Below are 13240 nucleotides of genomic sequence, written 5' to 3'. Positions count from 1 at the left end.
CAGATTTTCAAATTTGTTGGAATACAGTTCTTCATAGTATCCTGATATTATCCTTTTTATTTCAGCTGGTTCTGTTGTGATGTCACCCATTTCTTACACTGCCTTTTGTAATATAAGTATAGGGTTTTATAGAGCCTTACCTGTATCACTGTGGGCATACTTATTTACTCATCATGATCTTGACTGCCCCCTTGAATCTCCTATGGTCCAGAAGACCAGTGCAAGCCTACAACAAGAGCTGTTGCTTCCACCACTTTTGTGAGTAGATGGGGCTACCTGCCAGTGTTTTGACTATGAAGCAGGAGTTGGGTTGGTCTGATCCTTTGCTGTTGCTACTGGAGCCAAATCAGCAGGCCCACTGTGTTGCACTGTAGGAACAGATATCAGAACTCCTCACTAGGTCTCTATTGGGCTTCTCTCTTCCTGGTGCTTTGGCCAGAGAAAGCAGGATTTTCTTGGATGTTGTGTCTATACCTGCTGGCAGTCTCAGGTTACAGGCCCCTGGGCATCCAGACAGGGATATGTGTGAGATAATAAGAAAATCCAGGGAACTCATCATGTTGTTCCTCAAGATTGTTGCTTTCTTTCTACAAGTCTAAAATTCATGTATTTTGTCTCCTTTCCAATTTGTAAGATATCACTTGTTATTTTCAGTCTTTAGCACTCCTTGTATTTCCTTCTGTGCTCTTTCATAACTATAAGAGCAGTTTGGCACTCTCATTTGCAAACAAGTTATTTCAATGAGAATCAAGAGACAAAAACATGGGAAACAGCTAGTTGGTCTCTTATCATCTCCTCCACTATCTGGATGTTCAGTTTCTACCAGGGCAAGATTAGGGTATATGAAAACGGGGTAAGATTCAAGGGGGCAGTCAAGGTCATGATGAGTATATGAGTATGCTCACAGTGATACAGGTGAGGCTCCATAAAACCCTATACTTACATTATAAAAGTCAGTGTCCAACAGCCTCTGACTTTTCAAAGCACAATGTGCCCTTATGTTCACAACCCATTGTAAATATCCAAATTTGTAAATATAATTGCTTTTGAGAGCACCTAATTTTCTCTCCACTTTGGTAATCAGCACTCATGGCTTTCTTTCCTGGGTCATTTATCACAAAGAAATGAATTTTATGATCACTTCAGAAGCTATCATATATATGGCCAGTAAGGATTAGAGAACAAGAACATTGAAGACTAATGTCAGGTGATCACCAGGCTCAACTCCCAATGGGAAGTACAATTTCTCACAACATGTGACTCAATTCATGCTGTAGCAAAATATGATCAGGGTCCTGAGTTTTAGGCTCATTCTGAACCCTCAAATTCCAGCAGTTTCCACACACCTTTGGTAGGCTTACACTGGTCTTCTAGGCCATAGGTGATATTATGCCAAGTGTGGAAAGGGAAAAATAATGCCTTTCACATCTGACCCAAAAGATAACCAAAGTGGCTGACTTGCCACAAATTAGGTGGCCCCAGGACCACTCTTTCTGTACAGCTCATGGGCTGTGAGGACAGGAACAAACTAATCTCTAAAATGTATCAGGACTGGGCTGGAAAATGCCAGTGTGCTCTTATTTTCAGTGTGAAATTCTGTTTAACCCATGGTCAATGCATGAACAAGGATTTCAGGCATAAAGTCAGCAAAAGGGAGAATGAGCCACCCTGTCCATCTTCAACAATAGCAACACAGCAGAAAATATCTTTTGGAGTGAAGGTGAATGAATCCAGTGATCAGTAGAGCCACAGGGAAAGCCACATGGCCCAGGTTCTGTCCACTGAGGCCCTGACACATGTCTCTAACTGTCCACTTAGAACAGTGGGAAGTGAAACAATGTGCCTGGATTTCTAGGAACTCTCTTTCCCATCTGCAAAATGAGGCCATGAAGACTTTGGAAATCCTTTCCACCTCTGAGAACCATGAGAAAACCCACTTTGGTGAAACTGCCAGAAGCACTGGAAATCTAATGAGAAAATTGGATCTCATCTAATCCCTGGAAGAGTCTGTCATGTAGGGAAGTTCTGAGGGGATTTCAGAATTTATCTCTTCAGCCAAATGCAGTTCTCTCCTCTCCTCCAATATCATCTTCGATGACATGCATGAGTAATGCATGTAATGCAGGTAATGCAATCTACTCCATTATTAAATGTAAGGAATTTCTGTGGTAAAGACAAACACCAGCACGGTGTGTGCAGCCTTCCTTGTGACAGGATTAGAACTCTGGGGGCACAGGATGGCCACAGACACAGCTGAATTTTCCATCATGGAGATCACGTCTGGCTAACAGCTGCTCAGACTCACTGCCCGGAGTGCAGACGAGACTTGCATCTGCCTCTTGCTGAAGAGCTTTCAATGGATTTCTGCTTGTGCTCCTCTCCCTCTATGCAGAAGTCAGGCCAGGCCTGTTGAGACTTGGGAAGGCTATGATCAAAGTCATCCTAAGGATAGATAGACTCTAGAGTTCCCAAGCGCCTGGCAGAAGTGCTCTCTCCTCTCATAAAATTTTATGTCATACATAAGACTCAAAAAGAAACTGTAATTTCCCTGCAATTCCTAGGAATGCTGGATAATGAGACGTCTTTGCTTATGGCTAAGAAGCAATTTAAAAAAGGTTCTTTGTTGCTCTAGTCTTCTATTCAAAAGTTACCCATAATTCTGCTTCACTCATGGGGGAGAGAAGGGGAAAGCAAAGCGCTACTGAAGGATTCATTAAAGGCAATGCTGAGAAGCACTCAGTGGGACTGAGAGAAGCTGTTCTAGGCATAGGACTGACCAACAGCCAGCTTACTGGATACAAGATGAGGAATAGGCTCATAAGTAAATGTGAAAAAGACTGTCATTCTCAAAAGCAACATTTTAAAAAGAATAAAAAGCTAGGATGAATGTTTTGTGCAATCGCAGTGTTTGGACAAGACAGCTGCATCCAATGGATGCTCGTGAACTGACTTTGATCCAGGGGCCTGTGCAGAGGAAATCGTACTTGGGAATCCCTCCAAGTACCTCGTGTGAAACCTGAGAGCCTTTGAACATGGTTCCCACCACTACTACCCTTCACTTCTGGAGTGGAAGACAGGCTAGAGAACTCGGAGCTGAGTGGAGGCTAAGAGGGACATGACAAGTGAGCCAGGGAGGAGCTTGAGTAAACCCAGCATGAAATGGCTGGATCTGGGACCTAAGCCCAGCACCACCCCTATTTTGTGCACACTTCTGGGGGAAGGGGTCCCCTTTCTGTTTCACATCTGAACACAAATGCCCTAACACCAAACATAACAAAAACACCCCAGCCCCTATGATTTCTAAACACTGTGACATTTCCAGAAATTCTCTCCCCAAGCTGCACCTTCCATGTAAGCCAAGTTGAGTCCCCAAGCAAAGCATCTGGGAGAAGGACACGTACTGCAGTCTGTGGTCTGCAGTAAACTCCTTGTGTGCCTGCTTGGCTGTGGCTCTTGCTTCATCTCCCCACACAGTACCACTTCTCATTCATGACACACATCCCAGACACGCATTCCCACACCTTGCATAGCTGGATAATGGCTTGCTTCACTTCCTCCTCTGGAGCTAAGATGATTCTTTTTAGTATGAACTTTGTCAGCTCCACTTATGAGGGCATTTCCCCAGACAGCTTGCCTTTGCCCTTTACTTCCACTCCCCACCCCACCCCATGCTTAGATTCTGGTCTATCCTGACTCACAGCCATGCTTCTCAAGAACTTGACTCTGTCCATACTCTGGAGTTATTCAGCAGGCACATGTCAAAGCATCATTCTTCTGACCTCCACCATCCTGACTCAGATTTGCATAGTGTTACATTCTGGCTGGAAGAGCTGGATCTAGTTTTGAAGGGTCTTGGTCACAGCATACTGAACTGCACAGGTCAATGACATGGGGCTGCGGATCCCACTTCAGGGTGGGCTTGTTACTTTAGGGCAGCTGGCGGCACTGGCACCACTCTTTGTGCTCTTAAACTTCTGTCACGCTTCTGCCTTTCCTAAAGTGATGGCAGCCAGGTTGGGGATTCTAAAATGAGGACATGGGTCTGAGAACCCATGCATGTACCACACATTGTTGTGATCAAATAAGTTTATAATTTTCCACCTGTCTGTAGGCACAGACGTGGCTAATAAATGACCAAACATAGCTCTCTATTGACCTGTTTGTATCTCTAGACCACAGACTTTCTCTTCCCTGTGTCTGTCTCTGCTCAGCACTCTACCCTCTATGGGAAGTGAGGGTCTACAGGCCCTGCCTGGCCCTTGCCATTTTCAGGTCACCTGACACTTTGCTATGCAGCTTCACTGATATCTCCTGCGTGGTATCTGATGAGAGGATGGTAGGACTGAGCCTTCTCTTGTGAAACTCTCAGGGTGGCCAGCCCTTCACTTACCTGCTGTTCCAGCTTGTATGTGAGTGGTTTGTGTACCACTGTGAAGGTGGCACAGGGTGAGAAATTCAGGGAAACTGAACGAGACAATCCAGAACTGGGAGGACAATGATTTAACATTGCCTTGGTTCAACACAGAGTGGTGGGAAAGGATAAAAATATTGGGGCAAGAGAAAGAGACAAGGTGGTGGACAATGCCAGAAAGGGCAGTGAGACACTGCCCTAAGACATCATGTCAGCAGTGGGTTTCCATGCTGGCTGTCCCTGGAGTCTCCCTGATAGCCTTCCTATACCTTGCCTCTGGCAGAGCAGGTGATTTAATTCATCTAGGGTAAGGCTGGATTCTCTGGGTGGTGGAAATGGTTAACCTGCTTGACTGCTGAAAAGGGGAGGAGTTTTGAATCCACCCAGCAGTGCCTTGGAAGAAAGGCTTTGTGTTCTACTCTGAAAAATTGCCCACTGAAAACCCAATGGAGAACAGTTCTACTCTGACACACCGGGGGTCATCATGAATCAGAAGCAACATAATAACTGTTTTAGGATGAGGCCTGGACATGAACACTTTTTTAAATGCCTCAGGTGATCCTCTTGTGCACATCAGCCCTAGATGTCATCCACACCAGGTTCCTAAGCTTTTGTGAAGAGAGCACTGCCCAGAGGCCAAAGGCTGAGCCTGTCAATCAGAGGAGATATAAATTCTAGAATAGAAAGAGAATTCTTCTTTGATTTAGGGAAGGGCATGTAGATGCCAGAAAACCCCAGGAGGAACAAGCTAAGAGGCAGATCAGGGCATGGCTTACAGCCTGTCTAGAGTTCCTTGGGGAGATCTACCTGGGTTGGAGAAGTCACATGGGCTTGGGCTGACTCCCAAAGCAGGCATTTCTCTGAGCCCTGATATGGTTCAGGTTTATCTCACAAAACCTCATAAATTCAAAAGGAGAGATTTATTTTCTATAAAGTGTAAGCCTTTTTGTTTCTCTATATAAAGTTAAGTTCTGTTTTCTCCATAAATGGGTGACTGAGTCTTCATTGAGTGGTTTCCCTTCCTTCTCTTTTGCCCTATAAAGAAAGCTGTGTTGTTACACTTTTCCCGGGAGCTTAGCGTCAAACCTGGTTAAGACGCATTCTGTGTATACAGGGTCTGGGTTGCCCTGGACGCCATATGTCCTTTTGAGACTGGTTCTGTGTCCCATGGCCTCCAACTCCAAGAGTGGGGGCTCTTCTCAATCACATACTTCTCCTAGGTCTCATCAAGTCACACTAGGCCCTGACGTTGTCATTAGCTAATGTCAAGTCAGCCCTCATTGCGACCTCATGCACAAAAGAACAAAATGCTGCCCAGTCCTGCCTCAGTTGTGGATTGGGCCATCATGATATATATGATTTTCATTGGCTGATTTTTAGAAGTAGATGGCCAAACCTTTCTTCCTAGTTGGTCTTACTCTGGAAGCTCTGCTGAAACCTGTTCAGCATCATAGGAACACACAAGCCTTAGAGGTGCATTGGTCAAGAATTGAACTGAAGTCTCCCACATGCAGAATTCTACCATTAAAACACCACTGCCCCATATTAGATCCTACTTTGCTCAAAATAAAAGATTTTTATCTAACTAACTTCCATAGAGCCATTTATTTTCTTTCTTGCTTTTACACTGTAAATCTGAAATCATAGCAAACAATTGATTCCAAAATTCCAATAGATATAGTAATTTTAGTATTATACTACAGTGACCATCTCTTCTTGATTTTATTTCTCATGAGCCAGTAGCATGGATCCAAGCATCTAACCATTGTCAGGGGATAATCCTTGACATGGCTGATCAGGGTTGGGCTTCAAAGCATGAATTTGTTTTATAAAGACAAATACTTGCTTCTAGCTTTCTTTAAAAGCAAATATTAATAAATATCACAAACACTGATGTCCACTACCAGGCACCCTGTTCTTGTTTCTTTTTTTTTTTTGGCTTAAACAAACAGGAGTTTATTCTTACAATTTGGAGGCTTTAAGTCCAAGTTCAAAGTGCCAGGCTCTAGGGGCTGGGTGAAAGCCCCTTGACCTTGGGCTTCAGCACTGCCTCTTGCTCCCGGCCCACTGAAGCTAGAGGCTTTTCTTCACTCAGGCAGCTATTGGCTGCTGAGGCTAACAAGCCCAAGGTCAACAAATAAAATGGCACAGTCCTGATGTTACCAACTGCATGGCAGGCCATTCATTCAAGTTCATTGTAAGTTCCAGAGTCAGCAGAACATGGCAGGCTGCTGAACACTGACATGGCTATGCAGGGCCCAAGTGTGCCACAAGCTACAGATCATTCCCTAAGCTGCTGCTTATTTACAGGAAGCAGAACACATATCCAAAGGCAGCTACTCAGCTGCTCACAGTGGATTCCACCATGGAGTTGATTACCAGTCTCATCATGGGCAATACTACATCTAGCTGCCCAGCCAAGGTGACACAGAAACATAACCACCACAGAGGTGAGGTTAACTTTACAGCTCAGGTGGGCTAAAGCTGCATGTGAACCCAGGCTGGCCATCACACTACTGTGGAAGTGGTCTCCATAGTTGCTGTTGACAATGACACTCACCCATCCATGGTCCCTGCTCACTGTGCATGACAAACTGTGTGTGGGCCAGGTGTAACATGAGGTGGTATAGGCACTGTTCTTGTTTCTAGAGGGAAAAAGCGTTTGCCCAGCTAGGGTGTTTCTCTCAAGGAACTGCCACCTATTCCACAATTCAGATATCACAAACAGCAATTATTAACTAAACCCTCTTGTCCTAGTTACCTAGTACCACTCTGACAGGAATATACCACAAATGGGATGGCTTGAGCAAACAGGAATTTATTCTTACAATTTGGAGGCTTTAAGTCCAAGTTCAAAGTGCCAGGCTCCAGGGGCTGGGTGAAAGCCCCTCAGCCTTGGGGTTCAGCTCTGTCTCCTGCTCCTGGCCCACTGGAGCTAGAGGCTTTCCTTCATTCAGACAGCTGCTAGCTGCTAGCTGCTGAGAATGACAAACCCAAGGTTGACAAGTAAAAAAGGCACAGTCCTGATGTTACCAAACAATATGGCAGGCCATTAAAGTCCATCGAAAGTTCCAAGGTCGGCAGAGCATGGAAGGCTGCTGAACAACAAACACGGCTACATGCAGGATTCAAGAGTGCCATAAGCTGGAGACCATTCCCAAAGCTGCTTCTTATATACGGGAAGCAGACCACATCCTTAAGGCAGCTACTCAGCTGCTTGTGGTAGATCCCATCATGGAGTTGATTGCCAGTCTCATCATGGGGAATAACTACCACCAGCTGCCCAGCCACTCAACCAGACCCAACCAAGTTGACATATAACTTTAACTACCATACCTCTAAAGCAGAAATGATACATTGTAGCAATATGCCCATGCTGATGAGCTATAACTTTCTAAGATTACCACAAGAGGCTATAGCACCCCACTCCACCCCACCCCTGATTTCAAGCTAATGGTACAAGACTGGAGAGGATTACCCTCCCCCAAATTTCTCTATCAGCATTTTCTGCTCACTGTTGTTGTTGTTGTTTTGCCGTCGAGTCGGCCCCGACTCATAGTGACCCCTCCTTGGGTTTCCGAGGCAGTATCACTACGGAAGTAGGATTGCCCAACCTTCCTTCTGAGGAGTGGCTGGTGGGTTTGAACCTCCCTCCAGCTGTCTGGTTAGCAGGCAAGTGTCTTAGCCACTATGCTACCAGAGCTCCCTTCTGCTCACTAGGTGAACCAAAAGGTAAAATGTGGTTGCTCACCTGAATGGTCTTCATGGGCAAGGGGCAACAAAAGTCAGGGATCTTCATTAGAAACATCAGCACTATGGTCAGCATGGTTGCAGTCAGACCCAACTCACCCCTCTAGGCAGTTATACAGAATTCCCTTTATAGATAGCACAGTCCTCATTGTCCATCTAAAGCCAGGGCTATGAGGCTTCAAGATGAGCCATCAGAAAGCTTCTGACCGGTTGTCCTTGAGTTTTGGACAGGAACCCTCTGAATGACATGGTTACTTCCTTATACCAGTTAGCAGCAGCTATACTATGATGTCTCGTCTCCTTTTGCCTTGGCTGTCAGCAAACTAATGGTACCCTGGTTTTCTGATATATAATAAGCTCTTTTACTTCATTACCTATAGTTTGTAATTTATACCCTTATTTTAATGGTCCTAGTGCATGGGTATAAGGAACTCTAGTAGCAATGGTTAAGTGCTTAGCTAAAACTAAAAGCTTGGTGGTTCAAACCCACCAGCTGCTCCACTGCAGAAAGATAAGGCAGTCTGCTTTCATAAATATTACAGTCTTGAAAACCCTCTGGGGCAGTTCTACCCTGTCCTATAGGCTCTCTATCAGTTGGAAAATCAACTTGATGACATCAGGTTTGTTTTTGGTTTAGTGCATGGGTTTACTATGTAAGTGATCTCCAATCATTTTAAGTATAGAATAGAAATCATATAAAAAAAAAAGTAAGACTAGTTTCCTAATCTATTAAGTAAAAGCTAAGTAATACCTACTTCATAGTACTAATTAGCATAATTTTGCACACATAACACATTATTTTGCACATAGTAGGTGCAAAGTAAATGACGGATATGATTTGACTTATATATCATTACTCACTGCCATCGAGTTGATTCTGACTCATAGTGACCTCATTGGGTTTCCAAGGCTGTAAAACTTTATGAAAGTAGATTGCTTTATCTTCTTCCTGAGGAGAAGATGGTGGGTTTGAGCCACTGAACTTCTGGTTACTAGTCAAATGCCTTATCCACTTAAAGTATTAATGAGTGGTGCAGGTCCACTGAGTTTACCATCCCATCCTTTTGTAACTCACACATGCTTTAAGGGCAGTGGAGTTAAACTGCTTCATTCCATTCCAAAAATATAGAAGTCTTCATGTGTCCTATTTGTGAAGTAGCTTGGGTACTGGCTACACAAAGGCAGGTTTGAAAAGGTCTTGCCTTTTCAAACACTTGGCACAGCCATGACCTGCTTAGAGTTCCTGAGGAACAAGAGGGGCCTCAGATGGCTTCATTCTGCTTCCCAACACTTTAGAATAATCAGAGACAATAGACTTCCCAGTAAGACCATAATCACTCAACTAGAAGGAGGGCAAAATGCTAACAGGATTTATTGGCTTTGATTAACAATAAAGTATTTGTTTTTGTAGGCAATTAGAGTTCAGTAGCAGACTATAAAGCACTCTCCAAGAAATTCTAAGCAGACTGTAGCTAAAGGGTACTAAAATATGACTGAATCTAACCATTCTTTGTAGACCTCCTGTGCTAAGAAGTCAGTGTTTGATCCAGCACAATCAAACAGGTCATTAGGGTAAAAATGGACCTCTCATGTTCTGAAGGTCCAAGGCCAAAAGGCTTCTGAGCAGCATGTGTGCAAACATTACTTGGAGTATGCAGTGCTGAATGCTGCATGGAGTACTGTAGCTCATATCAATGTAGTCCATATAATCTGATTTAAATTTTCCATTCAAAGGTCAACAACCACCTGGACATAAGCAAATATTTTGACAGCTCTGCATTTTCACAACCTCCAGGGAGTTAATTCTTAGGTGCTATGAAGGGCCAAGGTGTACCAATAGGCATTTGGCTGTAACCAAAAGGTCAGTGGTTGGAACCCATCAGCTGTTCCATGTTAGAAAGATGGGGCAGTCTGCTTCCATAAAGATTTATAGCCTTGGAAACCCAACGGGGGTTGCTATGAGTTGGAAGCAACCCGATGGCAGTGAGTAGTAGCATAAAGAGCCACTGGAAGAAAGGCCTGAAGATCTACCTCCATAACATCAGCCACTGAAAACTCTATGTAGCACAGTTCTTCTCTGACACATGTGGAGTCACCATGAGTTGGAGCTGACTCAATGGTAGCTAGCTTTTTGCTTTGTTTTTATGATGTTTTTAATGGAGGGCCAGGTGAATCATACAATAGTGCGAAGATTAAACAGTGATGTAATGATGTTTGCCAAAGCCATTTTGATTTACACTTTTTCTTTTTCTTTGTCTCCTGGAACTACTCTTGGATACAGGTTTTAACAACTCAGAGATATTAATTCAAATTTGATTATATGTAATTTTTAAAAAATATATTTTCTAGTAGTGTGGGCAAAATAGTATTGTCACCAATATTTGAAAAATACTGTCAAGGTGAAATAACCATGTAATTACAGACAACTGCTCATCTTGCTTCTCTACGCCCTGGGTCAATAACATGCAATTTCCTCTTTAATTCCAGGAAATACTCACAATGTTATTTCCACTCTGTACCTATATCATGATATCTGACACATACAAAAAAGCCAACTGCTGAACGCTTCCTCGGGAATGGAATAAATGAAAATGGAACCAGAAAAAGGAAGACAAAAATAAAATCACAGAATGGCTGATACTAGAGGAAAACAACTGATTTTGTATTTCAACCTTGATACCTTTCACGTTACTCTAGCATAAGCTAGGGTTAGGGTCCCAGGCATCTTACTAACTGTTTAGTTATTAGAAAATCTTTACAATATTTTTTTGTAAGAACTGGATTTCCAGGTGATTATATTCCACTCAGTCCAATATAAAATTTCCCATTGTTTGATATTCCCTGGCCTCCTCAGTTTGAAATCTTTCTATTTTTCTATCCTTTTTTTTTTTTGTAGTTTTCAAACAATTACATTACAATTTTTCCTTTGAAGAATATATTCAGAGAAACATAAAACAGACACCCACTCCAGGAGAAAAAGTTAACCTTTCAGAGTCAGCTGCCTTTCTGCCACCTGGGACTTCCCATACGTAATCTCAGTGCCCAGCCTCTCTGACCCTCTATTTCCTCATCTAAAATTGAGAAGGTTGGCTCAGATTCTAAGGCATCTTTGCACACTAAGGTTCTATGGTTATTTCATCAGGGAATTCAGAGGAAATTTTCCACGTACAGAGGAAAATAAAAAAAAAAAAAACTCACTCCTGTCAAGTCGGATCTGACTCATAGTGACCCCTCCTTGGGTTTCCAAGGCAGTATTCTCTGAGGAAGTACATTGCTCAGTCTTCCTTCTGAGGAGTGGCTGGTTGGTTTGAACCACCAGCCTTCTGGTTAGCAGTCAAATGTCTTAGGCACTATGCCACCAGAGCTCCTACATACAAAGGCAGAATGCACAAAGGCAGTTTTTATTAATTTTTTAAACTAATACCTTGGAATTCTGCATTCATAAAGTTGGACTTTGTTGGAAACTAGCTGAAAAGGAAGTAGTGAATAGTATTAAGATAAATTCATTATTTGAATGATGCACATAGAATGAATCAAAGATCATGCTGATCAAGGGACAGAAGCATAACAAAATAAGTCACTTTGAGAACAGCCTCTTCCTTATACTGGGTTGGCTTTAAGAACAGATGAGAACATCAAATTAACATTTTTTCCCTCAGAGCCTGTTTGTGCTATGATCTCTTGGCTCTTAGCTTACTGGCCTCAGTCCTTATTGTGAAAGGAGCAAAGGTATCATTTCAGAACTTAAAAGATTCGAGTCAAAAAACAGCTATTCAGACAGAAGTTTAAAGAGTCAAAATAGCACAGAGGAGGATACTTACTTGTGGCCCAGCTCATGAGCGATGGTAAAGGCCAAATTGAGACCATTGTCTTCAGCAAGCACACATTTCCTCTTAGCACTGCACACACCTCCTAAGTAAGCAATTCCTGCAGAGGAGACACAAAACATATCTTCTTTAGAACATAAAAGGCCCTGCCCTCACCAGCAACTCTGTAAGGTCAACATCATGCCCATCAAGAAAGGGTACACTGGGACAAAGCTGATCACAGGGTAATCTTACCACTCATATGGGATTGTTTGTATGGGACTTCATCTAAAAAAACAAAAATAAAAACAAAAACTCCACTGCCATGAAGTCAATTCTGATTCATAGCAACCATATAGGGCAGAGCAGAACTGTACCATGAGGCTTTTAAGGCTGTAAATCTTTATAGAAGCAGACTGCTTCATCTTTCTCCTGAGAAACAGCTGGTAGGTTCAAACAGCCAACCTGTCTTTTTCAGTTAGCAGCTGAATTGCACCACCACCAGAGCTCCTTTAGGTTTCATAGTCATCTAATAATAACCATCACCACCATAAAAATCTACAAGCATTTAATAAGTGTCACACACTGTTTTGAATAGGTGACACATATTAAATAATTTAAACCTCATTACTTATGATGGCCACCACCATCTGTCTGTCATACTGTTGTGGCCTGCATGTTGCTATGATGCTGGAAGCTATGTTGCTATTTCAATACTAGCACGGCCACCCATAGTTGGCAGGTTTCAGGAGGGTTTCTAGATTAAGATAGACTAGGAATAAAGGCCTGGTGATCTACTTCTGAAAATTAGCCAATGAAAATCCACATGGATCACAATAGATATACTGCTGGAAGATGAGCACCCTAGATTGGAAGGCACTCAAAGTTTGCGGTGGCTGTAACAACTCAAGCATATGAATGATCACGAGGATGACACAGGACCAAGTAATATTTTGCTCTGTTGTACATGAGGTCACCATGAGTCAGAGCTAACTCTACAGCAGCTATCTCTCTACTCATGATGGAGGTAACAGAAAGTTCAGAGAGGAAAAGTTACTTTCCTGAGGTCATCTAGCTGGGCCCAAAAATGCTGGGATCCTAAACCAGATCTGTCCATCTTCAGGACCCAGAATCAGACTAGGGTGAAGCAAGCAAAGCACCATGTGCAAAATGTAAGGAGGTGTAAGCCTGGCCTCGCATGACATTTACAATGAGCACCTCCTTAAATTTTGCACATGGGATATCTCACTTGCCTGACCCTACCCCTAGATTT

At 43.0% G+C, this 13240-nt stretch overlaps 1 protein-coding gene across 1 annotated transcript in view; it reads right to left on the bottom strand.

Moving 5' to 3' along the window:
* The window catches only part of ADAMTS17 (ADAM metallopeptidase with thrombospondin type 1 motif 17), a 918064-nt gene that overhangs the window by 495480 nt on the left and 409344 nt on the right, over positions 1 to 13240 (bottom strand). Inside the window, exon 8 of the mRNA XM_042783577.1 lies at positions 11983 to 12088. Coding sequence (XP_042639511.1) covers positions 11983 to 12088 — 106 coding nt within the window. The remainder of the gene's footprint in view (positions 1 to 11982; positions 12089 to 13240) is intronic.

This window comes from Orycteropus afer, unplaced genomic scaffold (assembly GCF_000298275.1).
Source record: "Orycteropus afer afer isolate SDZICR_OR568_19922 unplaced genomic scaffold, OryAfe1.0 scaffold00019, whole genome shotgun sequence".
Taxonomy (NCBI): domain Eukaryota; kingdom Metazoa; phylum Chordata; class Mammalia; order Tubulidentata; family Orycteropodidae; genus Orycteropus; species Orycteropus afer.
Note: the sequence above shows the minus strand (reverse complement) of the source record. Positions and strands in the feature narration are given on the sequence as shown.